The 26,996-nt window shown below is 37.9% G+C and overlaps 5 protein-coding genes and 1 pseudogene across 5 annotated transcripts; 4 read left to right on the plus strand and 2 right to left on the minus strand.

Annotated features, from left to right (window-relative positions):
* On the minus strand, positions 10,443–11,154 carry LOC104737256 (probable histone H2A.7). The gene is made up of 2 exons (XM_010457392.2): positions 10,918–11,154; positions 10,443–10,830 (listed from the first exon to the last, which is right to left on the minus strand). The coding sequence occupies exons 1-2, from the start codon at positions 11,125–11,127 to the stop codon at positions 10,588–10,590; spliced, it is 453 nt and encodes a 150-aa protein (XP_010455694.1). The 5' UTR covers positions 11,128–11,154; the 3' UTR covers positions 10,443–10,587.
* On the plus strand, positions 15,201–17,057 carry LOC104737265 (actin-depolymerizing factor 3). The gene is made up of 3 exons (XM_010457402.2): positions 15,201–15,380; positions 16,275–16,540; positions 16,627–17,057. The coding sequence occupies exons 1-3, from the start codon at positions 15,378–15,380 to the stop codon at positions 16,775–16,777; spliced, it is 420 nt and encodes a 139-aa protein (XP_010455704.1). The 5' UTR covers positions 15,201–15,377; the 3' UTR covers positions 16,778–17,057.
* LOC104737275 (actin-depolymerizing factor 4) lies at positions 17,600–19,070 on the plus strand. Its single transcript, XM_010457413.2, has 3 exons — positions 17,600–17,776; positions 18,365–18,630; positions 18,706–19,070. The coding sequence occupies exons 1-3, from the start codon at positions 17,774–17,776 to the stop codon at positions 18,854–18,856; spliced, it is 420 nt and encodes a 139-aa protein (XP_010455715.1). The 5' UTR covers positions 17,600–17,773; the 3' UTR covers positions 18,857–19,070.
* LOC104737285 (putative pentatricopeptide repeat-containing protein At5g59900) lies at positions 19,168–22,058 on the minus strand. Its single transcript, XM_010457425.1, has one exon. It carries the CDS (start codon positions 22,031–22,033, stop codon positions 19,277–19,279), a length of 2,757 nt encoding a protein of 918 aa, XP_010455727.1. The 5' UTR covers positions 22,034–22,058; the 3' UTR covers positions 19,168–19,276.
* LOC104737294 (histone H2B.11-like) lies at positions 22,426–23,237 on the plus strand. The gene has a single exon (XM_010457437.2). It carries the CDS (start codon positions 22,526–22,528, stop codon positions 22,976–22,978), a length of 453 nt encoding a protein of 150 aa, XP_010455739.1. The 5' UTR covers positions 22,426–22,525; the 3' UTR covers positions 22,979–23,237.
* LOC104737303 lies at positions 24,013–26,077 on the plus strand (annotated as a pseudogene).

The raw sequence follows: 26,996 nt of genomic DNA on the forward strand, positions 1-26,996 counted from the left end.
TTTTTTTTTGTCAACTGGTTTTGTATTAATAAGATTGGTTACATCTTCCTTTTTACAACAACTTATACACTTTAAGATCAGTTATACCCTGCATCTTACACAAAGTATCCTCTTTGTTTCTACAAACAGACATAGTTAATACTCTATTCTACCTATACCAAAACATGACTATCCTACTCCAACCATTAAAAACTTAAATTCAATCAGAGGATAGTCTTGCATCTTCAGCAAATAAATACCTCAACCACTCTGGATGCCCCAACGCCACATACGATTGGAATCTACAATCCTGAGTGACACTCTGAGCTATCATAAGAGCTCCTCTGTTTGAAAATGAGTTTTCCAAAAAGAATGTACTACCCTTGAAACTTCCCCTCATTCTCCGCACCTCATTTGATTGATATCGAAATGAAGGCCATAAAGCAGGCTTTGTCACCACCTTTACCAAAAGCTGATCCTGCAAACCAAAAACCACATTTTCTATCCTATGGCTTCTCATACTTTCCATAGCCCACAAAAGTCCTTTAAGCTGAGCTTCTTGCTTATCCTTGACCTCATTCATAGCTCTTCTACTATGCAACAAAACTTTTCCATTAAAATCCCTTAGGACCCACGCACAACCCAACAACCAGTTTCTAGCCGACCAAGAGATTCCTATATTACATTTCAACCACTCTCCTACCGGTCTTTTCCACCCTGGTTTCTTGGGCATTTGTCCTAATTCTCTTCCTCTTTGGACTTCCCCTTCCCCTCGGTCCTCAACCTCATCCTCCTCCTCAGAAGCATGTTGAGCTTCAACCCACTCCTTCCAGTCTTCCAGACTTTTAGTGATAGTTTCTTGTGGTGAAAAATGCGAGCCTTCAAATGCCACCTTATTGCGATTCTTCCATATTCTCCACATCACCCAAGGGAAGGTTTTTTTTAACTCATCCGGCCATCGAGGGTTCTTTATATTCAATAAGAAGTATTGAACATTAGAGAAAACCGACCCATTGTGAAAACCTAACTCAGGAGATGGGATCCCGGATATTGCCCACAACTGGCGAGATAAAGAACAAGTAAATAAGACATGATTGATCGTTTCTTCTTCTCCACCACAGATTTGGCATAGGTTTTCTATCCTCAAACCTCTCCCACACAAGGCATCTGCGACTGGTAGAGCCCCACATAAAACCTTCCAGAGAAAAACTTTTATCTTTGGATCTGTCTGAAGTCCCCACACTTGTTCTTTTAGCGGATTTGTTGAAGGTTGCACATTTGCTTCCTCTCTTATCAATGGATTTAGCGATTGAGAAGCCAACCAATAAGCCGACTTAACCGAAAAGTCTCCACTTTTATTGAACTTCCAAGTGTAGTAATCCTCCATCTCAGGGACTGGTTTTAAACTTTTGATTCTCTCAATATCCTGCGGTAGGAAATGGTAAGCCAGAGCTTCTGCGTCCCAAGTTCGATTAGTACTGTCGATCAAGTCAGACACTCTGAGATCCGGGTTGAAGACATTGTTTCTTCTCCAAGGGGGTCTCATACCATCATCTTCAACCCAATTATCTAGTCAGACTCTAAAAGAGTTCCCATTCCCAATGTTTTTAGTTAACCCTTGAATCAGAAGATCTCTCCCAAAACACTATGCTTCTCCACGCATAAGATGGTCTTGCTCCCAAAGTCGCATTTAAAAATCCTGTATTAGGGAAATACCTACTTTTCATTACTTGTGCAAATAAACACTCTGGAGCCTGCATTAACCTCCAAGCTTGTTTAGCCAACAGGGCTTGGTTGAACGTATGAACATCTCTGAAGCCCATTCCTCCTTTATCCTTTGGAAGGCACAGCTTTTCCCAACTAAGCCAGTGTATCTTTTTTGCTTGTTCTGCATTGCTCCACCAAAACTCTGCCATAACACTCTTTATGTTTTCACAGGTTTTCTTGGGTAGCTTGAAGCAAGACATAGCGAAAACTGTCATTGAAAGGGCCACCGACTTAAGTAACACCTCCTTCCCCGCTTGTGATAAGAGATTTGAGAACCAACCCGAGGTCTTTGACTTGACTCTATCCCTTAGATAGTTCATCAGTTCAATTTTTGATCCGCTGAAGCATTCAGGGAGTCCTAAATATGTGCCTGCACCTCCTTCACTGAGGATACCCATCTTCTCTTGAATGCTTATCTTGGTCAGAGGGCAAACTTTTGATCCAAAAGTAATTGAAGATTTATTCAAATTTATCGACTGCCCTGTAGCCGCTCCGTACTTACTCAAAGTCTCCAAGAGAAAACCTGACTGAACCAAATCTGCTCTGCACATGAATAAGCTATCGTCCGCGAATAGCAGATGGTGGACCTCCGGCCCTTCCTCAAAAAACCTGATACCCTGTAACTTTTCTTCTCGTTGCCCTTTGTTTAATAAGTGCGTCAACCCCTCAGTACAAAGGACAAAGAGGAACGGTGAGAGCGGGTCTCCTTGCCTTAGCCCTCTCTGCGGAAAGATCATACCAAAAGGTTGATCATTGATCAGCACTGAGAATGTTACAGTCGTCACACACTTCATTATCCATTCTATCCACCTTACATGAAACCCCAAAGCCTTCAGCATTGCCCTCAAGTAGCTCCACTCTAATCTGTCATACGCTTTAGACATGTCTGTCTTTACCGCCATGAACTGTGAGGAGATCTCTGGATGCACCTTCAAACAATGAACTGCTATATAAGCCACTAGGATGTTACTCGTTATCAACCTCTCTGCCACAAAAGCGGACTGGTTGATTGACACTAAGTGCGGGAGGATCTCTTGCATCCTGTTTACTAAGATCTTCGAGATGGTCTTGTAGAGAACCGAACATAAACTGATAGGTCGGAGTTCACTCATTTCATTCGGGTAGTGCACTTTTGGAATCAAGCACAAATGTGTGTAGTTCCACTCTGCAGGAAAACTTCCGGTTTCAAAAAACCTTGTGATCTCTTGTGTGAACTCTTTACCCACTATCTGCCAGTTCTTTTGAAAGAACAATGCTGACATACCATCTGGGCCCGGAGCCTTTGATGCATCAATAGAAAAAACTGCTTCTCTGATCTCATCTGATGACACCGTAGCTATCAGTGTCTCATTCATCTCATTGGACACTTTTGCGGGAAACTCAGCAAACCACGTCTGGAAACTCTGTGGATTGGAGGACTTGAACAGATTATTAAAATACTCAACTGCTACGTCTCCCTTAGCAGCTTCAGATCTTTTGAGGACCCCATGCGCATCTTTCAATTGATCAATCCTTTTTCTATCTCTGTTCCCCTTCACTGAGCCATGAAAATAGCCCGAATTTCTATTGCCTGCTCTCAGCCATTTATGACGACTCTGTAATCTCCAATACTTCTCCTCTGCTCTATACGCTTTTGCAAGTTCTCGTTTGAGGATATGAAGCTGATGCAGATTTGGCCATCTTTCTGATTGAACTCTCTCCAAAGCCATCTCACACTGGAGAATCTTGTCCCTGGAATTCACATAATTCTCCTTTTTCCATGAGCTTAATGCTTTTCTGCACTCTCTAAGCCTTTGCGATACTAGTCTCCCTTCTCCATTTACTCCTGGCTTCCAAGCCTTCTCAATGGCTTTCTTAACCGCTTTGTTATTCAGGAACCTCCTATCAAAACGAAACTGGCCCCTATACTTCTCTTGAGACTCCATCAACTTGACCAGAACTGGTCGGTGATCTGATCCTCTCATCTCCAAAAAAGCTTGATTCGCAGCTGGAAAGCTTAAAAACCACTCTTTATTTCCAAAAGCCCTGTCCAGTCTGCTCTGAATCCAGTAATCTCCTCTTCTACCTCCCCAAGTAAACTTATTTCCACTACTAGCCAGTTCTCCCATACCACACACTTCTAACATTTCAGCAAAAGGTTTGAAAGTATTAACTCCCCTTCTAGGCCCTCCAATCTTTTCCCCATTATGCAAAATAGCATTGAAGTCTCCTATCATACACCATCTATCCCTTCTACCCACTCCAAACCTACTAAGCCTTTCCCACACCTTACCACTACTACTATAGTCCGGATCTCCATACACACAGGACAAAAAGAAATTTGATGCCCCAAACTGTACTTGAGCATCTATAATATTCTTATCTTCAAACAAAATATTCAACTGTACACTATTTTTCCACATAAGGGCCAAACCACCACATTTTCCTATAGGGTCCACTGTGAGAAGTCTGTCATAACCCAGAGTACACTGTAAATCCACCAATCTGTCTCGACACTGCATCGTCTCCATCAAGAACATAATCTCAGGGAAATGCTTTTTACGCAAATCCTTGAGACGAGGAATCACCAAGTCTTGAGACCGTCCCAAGCCTTGGCAATTCCAGCTCAATATGCTCATTACGCGTTGGGCGATCCCCCCTTTGGGATCACCTTAGGAGGATTAAGCTTTAACATCTTTGCAGTGCTTGTTCCTCCACCATCTGCCTTCCTCTTATTAATCGCAAAACGAGTTAGATCCAACTAAGGCTGTTGGGAAACTCCAGGTTGAGTAATCTCCTTGGTTTTCTGTTTTCTGAGACGCGTGGGAAGCCTACTTCTTGATTTACCTCTTTTAGGTTTAGAGCCGGAAGAACCAGCTTCACTGAAACCAGTCCTAAAACCCGTTACTCTATCCTGAAAAGGTTGAGACAAAGCCAAGAAGTCACCTAAAGAGTCTGGATCCCGCTGAAAACCACTTAAACCCAAACCTCTGTCTATCTCACTATTCTGACCTGGGTCTGAAACGATCCGAATGTCCAAATCCATACCCCTTTCTCTTTGTGCAACACTCTCCATCTCTTCATAGCTGAAAACTAATCCCTTATCCTTGTTAACATCAAAGTGAACCACTGGAGGCGGCTCCAATCTTAGGACTGTCTTCTTTGCTATCGGATCTTTTTCTACTTCTCTCACTGATTTTCGGATACGATCTGCTTTTATCTGCCTATCCTCATTATTATTAGCCAAAAGGTATTGCCTCATCCCTTCCAATACATCATTAGCAATCCTTTGTCTTCCTGTAGCAGGGTCTATCCCTACCTGATCTTCACGCAAAATCCCAAACAAAGGATCAGATTCCTTTAAGAACAAAGCTTTTGGAATCTTTGCTGGACCCTTGCCCGCTTTTTTCAGTTCTGCCTCCTGATCCAGCTTACGAAGCAACAGAGGGCAAACATCTTTGTCATGGGTGAGCCTTTGACATTCAAAGCAACGTTTCTGCACCCTCTCATACTGAAACCTAATCACCGTAGAACCTCCCCGAGGCAAGGTTAGTTCCTTTGATCTTCTGAGCGGGCGTGAAACATCGAACATAACCTTTACTCTAACAAACTCCTGAATCTGGGGTTTCTCTGGATCAAAAGCTACTTCCTTAACTTCTCCTATCAGCTCTCCCAGGGCAGTGATAGCTGTCGTCGTATAATAATTAACCGGGATGTTCCAAATCTGAACCCAAATTGGAATTCTCTGGAGACAATTCGCCGGCGGGTTCTCGTACCATCTATCCACAGCGATGGACCAATCATTGTACGTATGAGCTCCCTTTGCTAAAACCTCCAGCAGATCGTGTGCAGAATCAAAAATGAATTGGAATCTTTCATTTGATAAAGCAACTCCTCTCATTCTTCCCGGTTTTTGCCACTTCCTTGGCATATCTCGAATCAAATTCTTCATCGGTTGACACGGCGGATTTAACGTGTGACCGATCAAACTCAGAGAATTTCTTTCCACTGATAGAAATTCTGGTAAATCTGGCATCTCGAACGGAACTTCTTCTTCGACTTCCTCTAAAGACATAGCCATCAAGGCTTTATCCATTGCAGAAGACATCTTAGCAACTCAAGAAAAACCACAATTTTCAGATGAACTTTGAACAAACCCTAAAAACGAGATCGAAATCAAGCTAAAAGGCTAACAAAGAGCAATAAACAGGGTGAAAACGGCTAAAAGGGAAATGTTTTCCTGTCGAAAGTTCTAATCTCTAACCTAGTGAAAGCCACTACTAGAGATAGAAGGTCTTAAGCCCAAAAGAGGGTAGTCTAGAAAAATCCAATTTCTAAAAAAAGGTTTTTAGGATATGGATCTCCATTTTCTTAAGTTGGCGCTTTCATTATTTGGGTTTTTTTTTTGGAAAATGGGTTTTAGCTGTATGTTAAAAATCATGTTTACTGTACATTGATTTTTACATGGTGTAAAATAAATTTTCAAATTTATAAACCCAAGTTGTAAAATAAAGAGCTTTAAACACACCCTTGTGTTACATGGATGATGATTCAATTGGTGGACGATCGACCATCTTCAATTATGTTTTTGGATATTATAGAAAGAAAAAAAATCAATGATAGTTCTAAGATATTATCAATGAATAAATTAGTTGGAAAATGAACATTTTTTAAATATCAAAAGAATGTGATAGGAGTGTATTCAAATTAACATTTTAAGAGATTTTCATAAAAATAATAAATTTTTTGTTATTCAATCTTGGATTTTAAAAGATTCAATATTTTAGGTGAGATTTGAATTTTTTTTTTACAACAATATTAACAACACATGGATAGCAACCTATGTTAATATGGAAGAAGATGATATGATTCAACCCCCTCATGGTTCAGTTACTTTAAGACAAGATTTTTGTAAGCTCCATAGTGCACCAAAAATACAACATTTCTTATGACGGTGTTTATCAGGTGCTATATCAACAACTCCGAGACTCTGAACAAGACATATACAGGCTGATCCAATTTGTTAGAGATGTTATATGGGAGATGAAACTATCAATTTTTTATTGTTCAAGTGCATTCATGCACAAGTGGTTTGGCGAAGTGTGACCATTTACAATGGACAACATCATGGTTTCAATGGTAGTCGCGAAGATAATATCCAATTGTTAATTAATCTTGAAAAGATACTGTATGTTCCTCTCGTGAACAGATTATTACCATTTTGAATGATGTGGCGTATATGGAAGCCGAGAAATAAATTTTTGTTTCGAAATATCAATCGTGATTCAGCAAAAAAAGCATAAAAAGGTTTTCAAGAGGTTAATAAATGGTTGGAGAAATCAGTTACAACATGATGACACAGATGGAAACAACAATGGTTATCGGCTTCCTAGGAGTCACAGCCGAAGCAATCAATGGGATCCTCCTCAGGGCTGGCTTAAATGTAACTTTGAGAGTGGTTTTGTTAAAGGAATAGCATATACAAGTACATGTTGGTTAATTCGTGATCATGATGGTAGGATTATCTTATCAGGTTGTGCAAAACTTCAAGCTTCTTGTTCTATCCTCCAAGCAAAAGCTTTAGGCTTCCTACATGCTCTTCAGGTGACATGGGCAGATGGGTTTCACTATGTCTGGTTTGAAGGAGATAATAAGTTAACAAATCTTATCAACAAGCTGGGTGACCATCACAAGATAAGATCTCTCTTATATATGATATTCGTTTTTGGATGTCAAAACTTCCATACTCTTCACTGGAAAAAGTTAACTGAGAGAAAAATGCAGGAGCAGATAAACGTTCCCATCATATTTCTTTAATTAATTCGATGTATCAAATTTATACAATACCACCTCTCTGGTTGGTTAACTACTTAACTCTTTGTATACTTCTTCTCTAAATTAATAAAAGTTAGATGTTAAAAATAAAAATTGATAACAACTTCTCTACAATCATCAAAATCATATAAAACCCTTTTCACAAAAAAAAATATCATATAAAACTCAAATCATTTAAAATATTAGATTCAATACATCCTTAAATTATATCTTATCGCAAAGTTTGGAGTTATATATTGTCACGTGAAGAGTCCCTATAAGGTTATTGTGAAGTCCTAATTTCATAAAAAAATGTGTTTTCGTTTCCGAGACATTTCATTTTCACGTATCCGTTTATGTTTTCATGCAACATAGCACGTGAATCCCTATAAGGATAATGTGAAGTTCTAATTAACTTCATTCAAAAATTATGGTAAGTTTGGTAAGTTTTATGTTTTACTTATAAAGATATTGTGAAAATTCAAAGAGAATTAACAGCTTATGAAATCAAGGAAATGTCTAATTATAATTTTAAAGATAATGTGAGACCTTAATTATAAAAAGTTAGGATTTTGACACAGTAGTTGTAGATTTATATACATCATGAGAGGATTTATATAGCCACAACCCTAGAGATTTATGAACCAAACTCATTCATTAATTCAGAAATCTAAATTATACAAGAAACAACTATGTATGATCTTTTATGGCTTTAGGAACATAGACTCGATACTTGGAATGTAAATGATATTTGATAAACCTTAAATATCATTAAGGAATGAAAGTTGAGGCTTACAAGAAGTTTAACATATAATATTTGCTATTTTGCCAAAAAAATAATAAGAAACAAGAGAGCATAAAGTAGAAAATTTATGAGATTCAATAACAGAGTCTAGTGAAGCAACAGTTGGATCAGTCTTGAGTAGCTTCGTATATGCCAACTTGCTGATATCGAGTTACGGTCCTTACGGACCAACCTGTCTATATCTCTGCAGACTGTCGATGATGGTATAACTTGCTGATTGTGTAACAAGTTGTTTTTTTTTGCTTACAAATACCATTGACAACAACCTGAGAGTTCTCTGAGAGTCCTCCTTTATCTAATCCATTAGAGCCAACCATGATGAAAACCATGTGTATTATGCCAAGTCTTGTGAGGACCTGTTTCAACTCATCAGTAGGGAACACACATCCGAGAAAGAGATGTTCCCTTGATTCATCCTGCAGATTACATAACCAAGACATGGGGTGAAACAGGAGACCAAACGATTTTTTAGTGGGAAGTTTGTCTAGTTGGGTAACCCACATCATGAAAAACATTCTTTGGAGTGAGTTAGTGACACCTTTAAAACCACACACAATCATGCCAATCATTTACAGTTTCACACGGCCTCATAACAGCCCATGTTCTAGCAGAAGAGAAACCCATCATAATCCACGTCTTCAAGACTTCAACAAAGCAGCCATATGAGTCATTAAAGGAACACTTACTTGGAAGATTCACAAGAGGTGAGACAATCATGCAAGTTTAGAGCCTCGTCGGACGTTTAGAGAATATTAGATTCAATACACCCTTAAATTATATGATAAACCTTAAATATCATTAAGGAATGAAAGTTGAGGCGTACAAGAAGTTTAACCTATATAATATGCTACCTTGACAAGAAACAATAGAAAAACAAGAGAGCATAAACCAAAGTATTTGTGAGATTCAATAACAGAGTCTTTAGTGAAGCCACAGTTGCATGTAGCTTCGCATATGTGATCTTGCTGAGATCGAGTTACGGACCAACCTGTCGTCTATCTCTCTGAAGAGTGTCGATGATGGTATAACTTGCTGATTGTGTAACAAGCTGTTTCTTTGCTTCCAAATGCCATAGATAACAGCTTGAGACACAACTTTTTCCGCAGCAATGTTGGAGTTCTTTAAGAGTCCTCCTTTATCAAATCCATTAGAGCCAACCAAGAGTGAAAAACCATGTGTATTATGCAGTACATCAGCAGGGAACACGCATCCGAGAGAGAGAGAGATGTTCCCTTGATTTCATCCAGCAGATTACATATCCAACACATGGGGTGAAACCACCAGGAGACCAAGCGATTTTTAGTGGGAAGTTTGTCTAATTGGCTAACCCTCATCATGAAAGCATGCTTTAGAGTGACACGATTAAACCCACACACAATCATTACAATCCCTCTCAGTTTCACTCGGCCTCTAAACAGCCCATGTTCTAGCAAAATACAATCCACATCTTCAACATACCAGCCATATGAGTCATTAGAGGAACACTTACTTGGAAGATTCGTGAGAGGTGTGATAAGCATGCAAGTTTAAAGCTTCGTCCGACCTTTGGAGAAGGGATAGTCCAATCTGTTTCATTACATGCATCAACGACAATAGCAGTATTAGCTCGGTGAAAGGAACGCGAGGAGCCTTACCCAATGGTCTTGATAAGTGGACCAAAGGGTGTCCACTTGACACTTGATATGTCTTTCAGCCTCTGCTTCGATCTAGTAGAGATTTCCAAAGCTTTGGACACCCTTGATTCATCATTGAAACATGCGTGAACTAGTGACTCTTGCCTTTGGAAATCTCTATTACATATCCAAGCTGAGGCTGAAAGATATATCAAAGTGTGAAATGGGTAATGAAACAAAACCAATAGAGCATAAACCAGAGAATTTCAAGACTCTAAAGTTCTTCAGCTCCATAAGAGACATGTATATGTGATTTTAAGACTCTAAATCCTCAACACATCTAAACACATTTGAACGATTGATGATTATTCAATTGGATCATCAGATCATCTTGAAACCGCTACTTAAAGTTATCTCAAGTTGTGTTGTTACATTTAAGCATAAAGATAAGTTTTAAGAAGAAAGAAGGAGAGATATTATTATTATTAATATAAGATCTAAGACAAAGTTTGGAAAAACAAAATACATAGATCCTAAATAAGACTTATATCATATACATTCACCAAACCCTAACATAGATTATATTAACCAAACATAAACATGAAAAATGGTGAATGACAATTAACTTAATCAAGCTTTCTTAGAAGACTTGGCTGGTGATTTGGAAGCCTTCTCCTTGGTTGACTTAGCAGGAGCATTCTTCTTATGCAAAAGCACAGAGTGAATGCGAGGCAAAACACCACCGTGAGCAATGGTGACTCCGCTCAGAAGCGTTTCCAGCTCTTCATCTTTCCTGATCGCAAGAAGGAGATGCCTCGGGATGATCCTCATCTTCTTGTTGTCTTTAGCAGCGTTACCAGCAAGCTCCAACACCTGTGAAAAAATAAAAAAAATCAATCAAATCAGAATTTTAGTCTCTCGAGTTTATAAAATAGTTACAGATCTGAATGAACTTTTTACCTCAGCGGCAAGGTATTCGAGAACAGCAGCCATGTAAACGGGAGCACCACTGCCAATCCTCTGAGCGTATCGACCTTTCTTCAGGAAACGACCAATTCTTCCCACAGGGAATTGGAGACCGGCTTTGACAGACTTTGAAACCGATTTGGTTTTGGGACCGCCAGCTTTCCTTTCTCCGAAAACTCTCTTCACTTTTCCGGTGGTCTCCATTTCTCAAATATATGGATTTGAAGAAGAGATTTGTAATATGTTTTGGGATTCCCGGTCCTTGGTGTGGTTTTATATAATAAGTGAAGGGAGGACAAAATTAGGGATGATGATCTTTTAACCGTTAGATGTAATCTTATCGACGGTTGGTAATGGATATAGTGCGATCCTCGTCTTCATCTATTAGCCAATGAGAATAGGATTTGGATTTTCCAAAGGGGCGCCCGTTTCCTTTTTTGGTTTTTGTTTTGAAATTTTTTGGGGATTTTGGTGATTTGGTATAAAAATGGTACTAAATCCCTGGGTTTAAATGTCTGGTCAATATTCAACCAAAAATAAATATTCTTAGATCACCCACATTTGTTCATAAATCACTTCAATTTAGATGAGGTTGGACACTTGGACATAGTTTTCACCTCACTTTAGCAGGTTTCTTCTCAGTCCATCTAGCAAATGGTCAACAGAGTTTCTAGAAAGGTTGACCAACCAAATAGAACGATTTGGGCCAGCAACACACTTAGATGGCCCGTTAAGATGCTCGACCCATTTAAATAATGGTCCGAATACAAACAACCACCGCCAGAGCAGTTAAGCGATACCACATCGATCCTAAGAAAAGGGTGTGAAACGTTTTATCAACTATAAACAGGGAAATGCCCCGAATGAGTAAGAACACGAATTAACTGAAAGTAGAGTCAGGAGATTATCCAATTCTAATTCTAAGTGCTTAAGTTGTATTAGCGAGTATATAATTTTGTAACTAGCGGAGTCGTAATAAAAATTATTTTGTTTAGTCCTTTTGTTACTTATTCTTTTATTCGACGATCACTCGATCAACATGTGAGAGTTTGCTTAAACTATGAACAATTGATGGTGTGTGATGCACCACTTCTACTATATATATTGGAGCTGAATTATGAAGTATCGTGTTTTAAGACGAAAAACATTTTATATGATATTATATTAATTGTCACGAAATTTAAAAAAATTGGTATTTGATTACTTGTTTACTGGACTAATTATGTTGCCAAAGTTATATTTGATATGAAATGGATAAGTAGAGTTACGTACCATTTGTTTTTAAATGTGTTAAAGGTTAAACATTGATAAGTAACCTAATTAGGTTAATCTTACAAGATTAATGTAGTAGTAGCGCTAGTACACACGTTTTTTGTTCCTACCTATCACCTAATTACCTATGAAAACGATTATCCCTCGGTTTAAATGTTTGGTCAATATTCAACCGAAAATAAATACTCTTAGATCACCCACAATTGTTCATAGATCACTTCAATTTAGGTGAAAGTTTGTTTAAACTATGAACAATTGGTGGTGTGTGATGCACCATTTCTACTATATATTGGAGCTGATTTATGAACTAAAAACATTTTATATGATATTACATGAATTGTCACGAAAATATAAAAATTTGGTATTAGATTTGTTTACTGAACTGGTTATGTTGCCAAATTTATATTTGATATGAAGGATTATAAGAGTTAACATTTGTTTTAAACGTGTTAAAAGGTTAAACATCGACTAGTAACCTAAGATTAATGTAGTACACACGTTTTTTTTTTGTTCCTACCTATCACCTATGAAAATGATTAATTATCTAAAATCTAAATTTTCATACTTATCAGACGTCTTTTTCCTTATTTCCATTAAAGGAGATACAGTAAGTCTTAACATTTGTTCTTTGTAAACTAGTACGTGTTAGTCCCTTATCATTTTCAATGCATGAAAAATTATTAAAACGTTTTCACGAGGTATATATGGAATTCAGTGTGAGAGTCACTAGTAATAGCAAATAGTCTCTTCACATAGTACGTAGCTCTAGTTTAAAATTCCTAAATGCCCTTCTAGATAATGATTATTCGGTTCATTTATCTTAAGAGTCTCAAATCAAATCTTATTTTATTGTTAGATCAATTATACATGTTTGAATGTTAGCTAGTGAGATATGATATAATGGAAGAAAAAAACGAACTCCAACTCAGAGTAGATTTATAAAAGATAAATTGGAAGATCTAGCGTTGTCGAAATAATGTGAAGTGCTAATTAATGTTGGAACTTGGAAGAGTATATACTCCATAATGAAGAAAGTCATTTTGTTGAAATCTAAGCCTTTATTTAGTACCGGCATGAGGGCCTATAAGGCTATAACTATAATGCTAACGTAATGTCATAGTTTAAGAAATCTCTAGATCTTTTTAAACATGAGATTTGTTGTTGTTCGAAAAATCAGAATCCAAAGAGTTACGGAATCTGGTGTTATCAAGCATCTAAAAGCTCAAAGGAAGTAGTAGGCTTGGGATCAATGGTTCAATACGCTTACAGTAGATAAATAGGCAAATCTACGAGCAAAACAACTAAGATACATCCAAAATAAATGTTTTTGCATACACTATCGAGTACTCTAACAACTGTTTTACACTTTCTCAAAGAGTCAGTTTCGATAGTAAACGGTCAAAATCACCAACAAACTTTGGATATCTTTGAAAATACATCGAATTTGTGTAGAGACATGCATGTTGTTTCTCTCCTAATCATATGGTGTTATCGAAAACATTAACGTGGTATGCTTTCTTGCTTTGTCGTCTAGTTTTGAAAACATATGCTTTGTTTGTACTTTGTAGTATTGTATATAGGTTTGAAAAACATTTGCTAAAATAGTTGATAATGATATCAAAGAATCAACAAAGACAAAAATGTGTCTAGCGCGCGTAAGCATCATTGCATATATTCGACGTGGCATATTATGAAAGGAATATTCCAGCTCGACTAAGCTGGCCTCCATCACCGGTTGTGATGATAGTTGAGAGCCTAAAAGTGGAGCCAACCTGATGAGAGAGAGAGCTATCATATGCCTCTTCGACCTTTCATTCTATATTCTTTCCTTTAGTTTCTTAACTACGAATTAATAAAATGTTGAACTATTCTTAATGGCTGGTCAAATATATAGATTTTTATCCGTTCTCTTAAGGGGGTGTATTCAAACCATGATTTTGGAGAATTTGATGGGATTTAGGAAATTTTGAATTTTGATAGATTTTAGAGAAGTTAATATGATTTTTTGTAAAATTCTTTCAAATCCCACATAAAACCATGAGATTTTGATTTATGTAATTTTAACTAAACAAATCCTCTCAAATCCTTCAGAATCCTAAAAATCATTAAAATCCAAATCCATAAAACTGTTTTGAATAACAATGGATTTTAAAATAGATTTTTAAATCAACAGTTCAATAACAGTAGATTTTAATAGACTTTTTAAAATCCATGATTAAATAACATAAGATTTTATAATTTTTACACAAATCACTTAAAATGTCAAGTTGAATACATTCCCTAAGATTTTTTTGCTTACGTAGCTACAAGTATCATTATAGTCTTTAGGCATTTTAAACAGAGTATGTGTGTTTAAAACGAGATTGTATTTATAAATTATATATAATGCGTGAACCTTTTCTTTTTGTGAAATAATAGGTTGGCAACTTGGCATGGATGACTGAAAAAAAAAAAAAAGTTTTGGTTCTGTGACAAAGAAGTATATATATCATCATCAGAGTTTTGAACGTATATATCATCTTCTAAGAAATTATATAAAATAAAGTATTTTCTTTTAAATAAAGTAAAAGTAAATAAGAATTCTATTTTTGGTTCATTTTTGTGGAAAACATGTAATAGAAATATAGAATACATCAGAGGTTTGAAATAAAAAAAAAGTAAATATATAGAATGAAAGTAAAGAATAAATATAATAGTTTATATTTGGCGTAAAGTAAAATCCACATATACATAGGAACATACAATAAAATAACAACAACAAAAATTCACACATTGTTACATAGGAACATTTGTGCTATATTCCATTAGATTGGTGACCATTATTGGAAAAAATTATCATGAATTTAGGTTGTTGAATATATAATAAATTAATTAAATCAAGATTTATTTCTAATTTTTTTTTTTAAAATGAATGATTTTTTTTTTTATGTGATATATTATGCATTTTATGACCTATGTAAAATAAATAAAGCAAATAATTAAAACGCTTTACACATACACACACATGTTAATTCGGACTAAAGCGTCCGCATAAAGCTGAGGAAAAAAGAAAGAGAGAAGACTACTCTCACACCACCACCACCACCACCACCACCCCCAAAGACAAACAATAGACTCCTTCCTCCTTCTTCGTCTCTCTGCAATAATTTTCTCTGATACTTTAAGCTTGATTCAGTTCAGCCATGGTGAGAGCTCTATTTTGTTTTTTCCCTTTCTCTCTCGTATATGTCTCTTGCTTGATTTGAAGCGTGTTTCTCGATTCGAGTTCCGTTTCGTCTTGGAATTTTCATCCCTGTTTTCTCTTGCTTGATTTGAAGCGTGTTTCTCGATTCGAGTTCCGTTTCGTCTTGGAATTTTCATCCCTGTTTTCTCTTGCTTGATTTGAAGCGTGTTTCTCGATTCGAGTTCCGTTTCGTCTTGGAACTTTCAATTCTCTTTTTCTCGATTTTTAGTTCTCGCCCAAAGTTGTATATGATTAGATCTGGATTTGTGGTTTTAGATCTCTGAGATTTTTTGGATTTTGTATGGTTGAAGGAACTGATCTAGGATATTAAATCGGACGATTAAACTCTACGATTCCACTGTGCTTGTTTTGCGTTTTGAAAAATCATGAAACAATCTGGGGTGTTCCATTTGTTTTTGTTTCTTCCTTTGAATTTCAACTGAGTTTAGGGTTTCAGTGACAATCTTGTGTTGGATTTTATATTTTTCTCGCTTCTCTGGAAGTGTAAATTGTTCATTTTAGATGTGTGTTTTGATTCTGTTGATGTGATTTTGTGAAATTGATATCTTGATAGCTCTGTACCATCTTTCATATATGTGTTGTGTGGATGTTAACTTGCGTAAACACTACCAAGATCTGTACAGTGTTCCATTACATGTTGAGATTGTCTAGTTTTTGGATTGAAGGTCTCAGACCATATGTATGTAGTCTCTACTAGTATGTGTGTTTTGAAGAGAGAGCTGTATCTTAGTGTAATTTGTATTTCTCTGAGCTAGTTTTGGATTGAAGGTCTCAGACAATATGGGGTTGTATCTTAATGTTCTTTGGTTTCTTTTTTTTTTGGTTGGTAACACAGGCTAATGCAGCATCAGGAATGGCAGTCCACGATGACTGCAAGTTGAAATTCATGGAACTGAAGACGAAAAGGACATACCGTTTCATCGTGTACAAGATTGAGGAGCAGCAGAAACAAGTGATGGTTGAGAAAATCGGTGAACCTAATCAAAGCCATGAGGATCTTGCAGCAAGTCTTCCAGCTGACGAATGCCGTTATGCTGTTTTCGATTTTGATTTTCTCACTGCAGAGGATGTCCCTAAGAGCAGGATTTTCTTCGTCGCATGGTAACTAAGCTTTAACTACTATCTCTATTACTAATATGTTGCTTAACCCTTGTTTTCATAAAACATATTTTGTTGTTGTTGCCAAGGTCTCCTGACACAGCGAGAGTGAGAAGCAAGATGATCTATGCGAGCTCTAAGGACAGGTTCAAGAGAGAGCTAGATGGAATTCAGATTGAGCTTCAGGCAACTGATCCAACCGAGATGGATCTTGATACTTTCAAAAGCCGAGCCACTTGATGGAGAAATCCCCCAAAAAATTTCGGTTGAATCAAAAACTTTTACCCAGTGATGCTTTTTCTTTTTTTTCTTGAAGTTTGCTGTGACGGTGCCAACCAAAACAGCTTCAATTTATCAGTCTTTGGTCTTTGTCGTTGACGTCTTTTTTTTTTCTTTGGGGTCCTTAATAGTGTTTTGTCTTAAAACTTAAGGAATCTGGCTTGTGCTCTCTTTTACCATTGTGGAAGAAACTCGAACCATTTATCAAACAAGAATCCCTATTGGCACATGTTCGTCTTCACATATGCAACGCTCATTTCGTATACATGTATTACACATATTCGTCAATGCGACTATTTCAGGTTTGAAGGATTAGGATAAGTCTTTAAGAAGGAAAAGATTTGAGCAATCGAGCCTGGTCCAACAGGATAAACTGACCTCAAAACATGAGTCCAATTCTTAATTGACACTTTTTAATAATTTGGAAACAGAGATCCAACCATTGGCAAGTTGTTGTCCATGCCTCTTTCTACGCAAAGCTTTCAACTGTCAAAATCATGAAGACTTGGATATAACTTATTGAATTGAGTAAGATATAAATTGTCAGAATACAACAAATTTCTTTAGAGTGAACCAAAAAAATGTCAATAAAACGAAAATACCGTGATACTCTCTATTTTATAATGGCTTGAACAATATTGCTAATATAGTTAGATGATTAATATATGTTGACCAGAAGAAGAAGAATAATATGCTTACCATAGAAGCTGAAGTTGTATTTTTCATATAATAAATTGAAGAATACACGGAGAAAATAAATAAATAGAGAGATATACAAAAAGCAGATTGAGATTGAGGTTCTCTATATTATTGGGGGAGAGTATAGCTTCCAAATAACGCTGAAGAAGAAAAAGAAAAAAGAGTCATATTCGTTGAAAAACACATCATTCATTCCTTCTTCTTCTTCTCACCGTCTCCTTCACCCGAAATTGTCTCTGACTCCGTTTTGATTCAGCCATGGTGAATACTCTTTATTTCACTTTGTTATTTTAATTTTATTTTTACTCTTGTGTTTGTTTCCAGTTCCTTGTATTTAAGCTTGATTCTCGAATTATTTTTTAATGCTTTATTAGTCTCGGATTTTGAATAGCGATTTTGGCTCACTAGATCTGGGTGATGGATTTGTTTTCTCCGATTAGATCTTTGAGCTTTTTGTGTTTATGTGATCCGGCGATATTTATCTGCTTGTGTTTCGTTTAGCTGGAATCGAAATCATAAGAATCTGTTTTGAAGTTTCATTTGAGCTCATAGTCACTAATCACTATTGAACGTTTCTACGATAATCTTCGTTTGTATGATCCGTCGAGCTTGTTGTGATTGTTGAGATTGATTTTTTTTTTTGTTTTCTCGTTTCTCATGATGACTATAGTTGCAATTGAAGTATATAGATTGTTACTATTAGCTAGTAAACCCCCAGTTTCTGTGTTGATTTAAGGTTCTAAATCATAGATCCTTGGCTTTAGCATTGTATGGATTCAATTAAGTGCTTTGTGGGATCTGGATATGTGAATCTTTAGTGCTTTTGTTTGTTTTATTGAAAAAAAACAGGCGAATGCAGCGTCGGGAATGGCAGTCCATGATGACTGCAAGCTAAGGTTTCTGGAGCTGAAGGCAAAAAGGACACACCGTTTCATTGTCTACAAGATCGAGGAGAAGCAGAAGCAAGTGATTGTTGAGAAAGTTGGTGAACCTATCCTAACTTACGAGGACTTTGCAGCAAGTCTTCCAGCTGAAGAGTGCCGTTACGCCATTTATGATTTTGACTTTGTCACTGCTGAGAACTGCCAGAAGAGCAAGATTTTCTTCATTGCATGGTAAGACTTATCTGCTAAAAACTATGTAACCTCGTTTCTCCATTTTTACCTTGTTTGTTGTTTTTGTTGCCAAAGGTGTCCGGATGTAGCAAAGGTGAGAAGTAAGATGATCTATGCGAGCTCCAAGGACAGGTTCAAGCGTGAACTTGATGGGATTCAAGTTGAGCTTCAGGCAACTGATCCAACTGAGATGGATCTTGATGTTTTGAAAAGCCGCGTCAACTAAAGAAAAAGAATCTCTCTTTGAATAAGCAATTTCTATCATATTTGACTATTCCTGAAAAATGGTGTTTTCTATATTCTCTTACAGTTTCTTGTGACTGTTAGAAGAAGAACCTCTCACCCTTCGATTTCTCTATCTGTTTGGTCTGTTTCCTGTGTCTATGTTGTTACCTTACAGTGTTTCATCTATATTCAAAATTATCGCAAGGTTTGTGCTATATATGTTTGCTTCCTTTGTCTCAACAATACCAAAGCTTATGATTTGTGTAAGATGATTCCTTTAAGCTTCCCTTTGTGCAGAGGGAATACAAAATACAAAAAGTATACACCTTTCTCAAATCTAGACTAACAAAATTATTTCCTATCTATAAATGGTTGAGATGTCAAAAAAATGTTTTCAAGGTAATACAATTACAAAGAGGGATTAGGATTTTGAACTAGAGTCGTTCGAAATAGTTGGCCTACTGGATTTGGTGTTAGGTTTCAAGCCTTGTCTCAACATCTCATTCCTCAACTCGGTCGCCTTCCCCGTTTCTCCTGCCAAACAACAACCGTGTATTAAGGTGTTATATGCTACTCTATCTGGCCTTATGCCTTTTTCCCTCATCGAGTTCCATAACTCAATTGCTTTCTTCACATTGTTCCTCCTACAAAGCTCATTGACCATTGTTGTGTAGGTTATACAATCAGGGGAAACTCCATCACCTATCATCCTTGTTATGAGCTCAAGAGCTTCTTCCATCCTCCCTTGTCTGCAAAACCCGCGGATCAACATATTGTAGGTAGCGGTGTTAGCTAAAAGCCCTTTCAATATTGCATTGTGGAGTTCCACAGCTTTCTGCATGTCCCCTTCTCCTTTGGTGAGAATGTCGAGAAAACAACCGTATGTTACTTGGTTAGGAACCAAATTTCCAGGCAGCATTTTCGAACAAAGCATCTCGGCTTCATTTACGAACCCGGCTTTGCATAATCCGTTGATAACAGCAGTGTAAGTGACTTCATTACGTACACAACCTTCCGTTATCATCAAATCCCATAAACCAAATGCTTCCTTGAAATCTCCGGTTTTGCTTTTTGCATCAATCATACTTGTATAGATCACATCATCAGGCTTGAGTCCTCTATCATGCATCTCCTTTAAAAGTCCAAGAAACATCTTTCGATCTTTCTGCTTTAAACTTCCATCTATAAGAACACCATAGCACACAATGTCCAAATCCACCCTTCTTTGTACCATCTCCTGGCAAATGCTTAACGCCTCCTTCAATCTCCCTTCTCTACAAAACCCGTGTAAGAGTGCAGTGTAGCATATCTCATTCAGCTCACAGTTTCCCTTGTGAAGGCTATCCACAAACTCTTTGGCTTCAGAAGCTCGACCTGCGAAACATAGCCCGTGTATCAACGGTCTATAAGTGTATGTATCAGGCACAATACCTTTCTCGATCATCTCATTCTGCAACTCAAAGGCTTTTGCCATGTCCCCTTTCTGGCAATAACCTTCAATCATGACATTATAAGTCACTCTGTTTGGCTTAACGTTCCATTCTGCCATCTCGTTAAATAGCTTTACTGCATCAAAAATCAACCCAGCACGGAAAAGACCTGATATAAGCGTGGTGAATGTATAAATACTCGGTGCAATACCCTTCCCTGTCATCTCATGATAGAGCCTAAGAGCCTTGTGTATTTTCCCTTTGGTGCAATATCCACCCATCAATGATGTGTATGTTACCACTGTAGGCTCCAACTTTCTATTACTCATCTCTGCCATGAAACTCTCCGCTGCACTAATGTCGCCGAACTTGCAGTGCCCGTTGATCAAAGAATTGTATGGATACACAGTTGGTTTCAAACCAGTATCAATCATTTTCCCCAGGTAGCTAAATGCCGTGTCCAGTTTCCCTCTTCTGGAAAACATATCTATCAAAATCGAATAGGTCACATCATTCGGACACAAGCCAATTGTCCTCATCTTACCAAATCGCAACTCAGCTTCATTGAACTCTCTACCTTTGCACAATGAGTCAATCAATGCGTTATACACAAATAGATTAGGTGACACACCAGATTCTCCTACTCTTTTAACCAAGTTAAGCGCCTCTTTAATCTTTCCCCTCTTCCTTAATCCCTCCACCAAACTTGAAACCGCAGCTTCACTAGGAACGAACCTCAAACGCAACATCTCATCCATCATCTCCAATCCGACCTCAAATTCTTGCACTTTACATAACCCACAGACCAATGTACAATACGTCACAACATCTGGTTTCAGCTCTTTTCTAGCTAAATCATTCTTTATCCCAACAGCCTCCCAAACCTTCTGCTTCTTACAAAGCCCATCTATCAACACATTATATGGAACTACATTCACATCACACCCTGTTGCCTCCATATGAGCAATCATTTCTTTAGCTCGAGTGAGATCTTTTAACTCACACAAGCTACGTATCACTCCTGTGTAAACATATACATCAGGACGAACCCCTACATTGATCATATCGTTAAACAACTCCATCGCCAAACCAAAATGCCTAAACTTAACCAATCCATGTAACAGAGCACTCAAAGTCCTCACTTCAGGCAGTAAACTAACTTTCGTCATCATCTTAAACACTAAAACCCCATCTAAAGCTCTCCTACTTCGTACATAATGCTGAATCAACAAATCAAAACTCGAGCTTGAACTAAGCTTACATTTCCCATAACAACTAAAAAGCGCATCAAAAACCTCACTTGGCTTCAGGGCACGAAGAAGAAGCGTCTGCAACAGAGACGAAGCAGGCCAGAAGAGATTAGCTTGAACCAGAGCATGGATCAAGATACAAAACGACGCCGTGGAGTGGTCGAATCCTCGGTGCAAACCGAGGAAATTGAAAAACCTCAAACCCAATTTGGGATCATCAATGGTTCCGATCAGAATCTCTTCAACATGACCAGGCTTCAATCTACTCGAGACGAGCTCATTGCTCAATGCGACCTCCCAGCTCCGTTTCCCCCGCACGATTCGTTTAACAGCATCGACGAATTGTAAATCTTCAGGGATTTTACAGTTTTCTTGAGCGGAATCGAACAAAGAGCTTACGTTTCTGCATCTATGGCGAAAATGAGAGCTTGTTCTTGATCGAATCAAGCAAGGGAGCTTCATCAAAGAGGTTCCACTGTAAAAAATCAGAACCAGCATTTGTCTGTGTCACAACGAATCGATATCTGGGGACCCGACCGTGTCGGATCATCTCCGGTCGGGTCAATTATAAATGGGCTTCACATTGGGCTCTTAAGAAAACATGGGCCGATGTAGAAATGTTTTGACGGTGGCGGGGGGCGGGAAAGGCAAATTTCACGAGGAGCCTAAAAAAGTAAAAAGCGCCGAACTCGACACGTCAGCAGTCCGTGCCACTAAAAATTTCCAATAAAGAACCGTCACGTGTAGGACCTTTCCTTCTTTTTAAGATTCCTTTTCAACCGTCGATATCTTTCCATTAAAAGTCAGATCCAACGGTAGAGATATCGATCCGCGTCAATCTATTTCAACCAATCATATCCCTCTATAGGATCTATATAAAATCGATTTCTCAAGGTTTTTCTAAGTATATCAATCAAAGCAAACACAAAGCGATTAAACCTACTCCAATCTCAGATTTGTTAACCCTAGAAACCTCGAGAACTCGAATCAATGGCGCCGAAAGCAGAGAAGAAACCCGCTGAGAAGAAACCAGTCTCCGAGAAACCGGTGGAGGAGAAATCGAAAGCCGAGAAATCTCCGGCGGAGAAGAAACCAAAGGCCGGGAAAAAGCTGCCGAAGGAAGCTGGTGCTGGAGGCGACAAGAAGAAAAAGATGAAGAAGAAGAGTGTGGAGACTTACAAGATCTACATCTTCAAGGTGCTCAAGCAGGTTCATCCAGATATCGGAATCTCAAGCAAAGCGATGGGGATCATGAACAGTTTCATCAACGATATCTTTGAGAAGCTAGCTCAAGAGTCGTCGAAGCTTGCGAGGTATAACAAGAAGCCTACTATTACTTCTCGGGAGATTCAGACTGCTGTGAGATTGGTGCTTCCTGGAGAGTTGGCTAAGCATGCTGTTTCTGAGGGAACTAAGGCGGTTACCAAATTCACCAGCTCTTGAGTAATTGAGTTTAGGGGGTCTCTTTCTCTTTATGATATGGATGTTACTGGTTTAGGGTTTAATGGAATTTGGAAGATTTGAATTAGAATTAGATTGTGCGTTTATCGTTTTTGAAGTGTCGGTTTCGTTTGCAATTTCACATTTTGTATGTACTGATGCTATTGATATGTTTTGGAAACTATATTTGCTAATTTTGAGTCCCAACCCTATCGTATCGAGAGTTTATGCCTTTGATCTAGTAACCACGATTATAAGTTCACCACTTGATCATAACATGTATATGTATCTTTCAACTGTTGGTTAGTGAATATGATGTTATGTAATCGTGGTATTGAGAATTGTTTATCTTAGACTGGTAAGAGTAGTCTCGTCTCTATTTTTGGTTCGTTTTTGAATGGACTTTTACATGTTGTGAGCTATGATTACAGTGTATGTTTTACTCAAGTCTTGATCCTTGATTTGGGTTTGATATATGAATATGAATGATGCATGATTTGTTCTTAATTTTGGCCTTTGGTTTTGTACAAATAGTGTGTGATGTGAAGTGGAGTAGATATCTGAAGTTCTCTCTCTCTCTGTTTCATGTTACGATCTCTGTTGATTGTCAATTCTCTGTAATGTAAGTTGCAGTGTTATTGACATCAACATATCAGCATTTCCATTGCCATAACTGATTTTGTATCCTGAGATCAGATCGATCCCTTGGAAAGGATTAAAAAAATAAATCGGTTTTACTCCCCATTGAATGTGTGTTCACTTATGAAATTGGTTTTATCAATATAGTTCTCGCAAATAAAAACATTTCTCATGCAAGTGCAGTAATTATTACTTGAAACTTTCAATATTTGCATACAATCGGAATAATCTCCCAATTCCTAGAAAAATAGGTCGTAACAGAAGTTTTCAAGTTTCAATTGCATCAGTCAACTAGACTGAAGATGAGGTGATTCAGTAAGGAGAGTATGCCGAGGTCCCATTGGAGATCAACCTTCTTTCCCACCCCCAGCACTCGATCCTGTTCTCCAACGACTTGGGAGTTGGTCCATGTGTTTTGTGTGGACAAAACCTCATTATATGAGAGCATAATCGCTTATTAGCTATCACCACATATCGATCCAAAAAGAAATGGACAAACCGTCAGTAAAGCTACCCATTCATGAGCATCCTCTTTTTCCTTCAGCTCGATCTATTACCGGTGAATGTGATGGCTGCCATGTAAATGAGATGATGTACAGTGGTTACTTTTGCAATGAACCTTATTGTTATGTTTGGTTCCATAAGGAATGCGCCGAGGCTCCAAAGGAGATCAACCATAGTTTCCACCCCCATTCACTCCTGCTCACCCACGACTCTGGAGGAGATGGTCCATGTGTTTTGTGCGGAAAAAAGCTATTGTCTCCCTCTTATAGTTGTCCCACATGTGATCAATTCAAAGTGGATTTGTCTTGTGGGATGAAACCATCACCGCCTGCTATCGAACATCCGCCGTGCCATGACCATCCACTTGTCTTCTTGAAGATACGAGAGGAGATCAAAGTCTCTTGTGAATTATGCATGGAGTCTATTGAAGGACCATCCTATTCATGTCTTGAATGCGATGATGTGTACTTCCACGTGTACTGCGTCCAACTCTCAAAAGAGGTACATCATCCTTGTCACTCTATTCATCCTCTCAAGTTAATCGCGTCTGCATCACTTTCGGATGATGCCGAGACAAAGTGTCGTTTATGTGAAGAAACACCAGAAAATGTGCTTTATCATTGTTCTGTCTGCAACTTCACATCATGTTTTGGTTGTACCAAAAACCCACCACCCCTTATGGTTGAGCACATCAGAACCCACAAACATCCACTTACTCTGTTTCTTAGGAGAACCACTTGTTTATGTGACGTTTGTGGGGACAAAAGTGATTTTGGTTTGTACACATGTCTTCAGTGTGATTTTATCACCGAGAGAGTATGTATCGACATACCACGTGTCATCAATATCAATCGTCATGATCATCGCATCCACTTCAAGCATCATCTAGGCGTAGGGTATTCGGAATGCGGAGTTTGTCACAAAAATATAAGTCAGTACAAGGGGGCTTATGCTTGCTCTGTTTGCCCTAACTACGCTGTTCATTCTACATGTGCGGTGAGAACTGACGTATGGGATGGTGTCGAGTTGGAAGGGACACCTGAGATCACAGAACGTACCGCACCATTTAGGGTGGTGGGTAAATACTTGATACGTCATTTTAGTCATAAAAGACATAAGTTAAAGCTCCACAAGGACCTTATCGTTCATGATGAGCGCATATGTGAGGCATGTATTCATCCAGTTGGGTTTGACTCAATTTACTGTTGTGAAAAGTGTCCTTACATTCTCCATCAAAAGTGTGCTAATCTTCCTATGAAAGAAAAGGCTTGTCTTTGGCACGAGACCGTATATATTAATGAAAGGTGTGGTAGCCGACTTGCAGACTGCAAGCTGTGTGGAATATTATCTTATGGTTTCATGTACGTTTCCCAAAACTCGTGGGATGTAGATGTACATTGTGGTTCCCTTAACGAGCCCCTCGTTCATGATGGCCATATACATCCCTTGTATTTTGATAAAGTTGAGGATCACTATTGCGATGGATGTGGAAACGATGTGGATGATTTTGTGCTTAGTTGTGAAGAATGTGAGTTTGATTTGTGTTTATGTTGTGCCAAGTTGCCAAAAAAGATATGGCATAGGAACGATGGGCACCCTCTCACTTTATGTTGTGACGAGAAAGAGGAAGAGACGAGCGATACTAAATGTTGGTGCGACATTTTTGAGAGGGAATTAGATCCAAGTATATGGTTCTACACATGTTCTGATTGTGGAGTCGACTTGCATGCTCAGTGTGTATTAGGAGATTTCTCACGTCTCATGCCAAGACAAAACTTCCTTTTTGGGGAAAAAGAAAGAGAGTTTGAGGTGTTTCCTAACAATCATAACACTCGGCCAATTTGCATCCAATGTCACTCCCGATGCAAGGTTTCCGTTATCATAAAGGATTGTAATGAAGACAATGGGTATATATGTTCCCGTTCATGTTTATCGATTTTTTTGGGTCAAGAGATTTGAACTAACGTTTGATGAGTGGTGTGCTCGTTCTATCATATATGGTTTTCTTGTGTCATACGCATTCATTCCTATTTTGTTCCAAAAACTAAAATGTAATCGAGAGTGATTTTTGTTGGAGTTTGAATTGGTCGTAAATGTCTCTTTGGTTGAACATGTCGTTGAGTCTGAGTCTGAGTCTTAGAGTTAGAGGAGTCGTGAGTTGAGTCAGTTCATATAGTAAAATCTGTTTCCTGTTTTTAGCTTTGCTTCCTTTGTTGTTTGATTCCTGTAAGATTATTTAAGCCATCCTTATTAAGTTAATGAATTATCACTCTATAGGATCTATATAGAAGCAAATTTTTTCAAGTTTTCTAGGCATCAAGCAAAATACAAAGCAGTTAAGCCCACTCTTCAATTGCATCAGTCAAATTCCTAGACTGAAGAAGATAAGGGACTTCATGTAGAAAGAGAAACCACCATCCCAATCACAAGTGATGCCGACTATATATAATAAAAGAGACACAAGTGATACGACTAAGGAAAACTACCAAAAACCACCACTAAAGAAGTAAAACATTGACTATGTGATAAGCCATACCTAATCAAGATGCCATAGGTGAATAAAAGAGGCAAGAAGATCTTCGATTCTGGATCATCACTCTGTGTTTGAATACAACTTTGATAGAAGAACCACTCAACTATGATTACGTTCTCATATACCAATGAAGTTATTTTATGTCTCTACGAGAACTGAAAAGCAACAAAAAGGAAGCTTTTTTTTGGAGTTTCCGTGTATGTCTTATGAATATCTTACGTTTCTTTGTCTGCAATGTAAATCGTTGATTAGTTACCACGATCTTTAATGTTATATGTTTTTGGACGATGTAACATTTCGTATTTTTAAATTGTGTTGGTACGGCTACTTTGGAAGGAAACACTA

The sequence above is a fragment of the Camelina sativa genome, chromosome 2 (assembly GCF_000633955.1).
Source record: "Camelina sativa cultivar DH55 chromosome 2, Cs, whole genome shotgun sequence".
Taxonomy (NCBI): domain Eukaryota; kingdom Viridiplantae; phylum Streptophyta; class Magnoliopsida; order Brassicales; family Brassicaceae; genus Camelina; species Camelina sativa.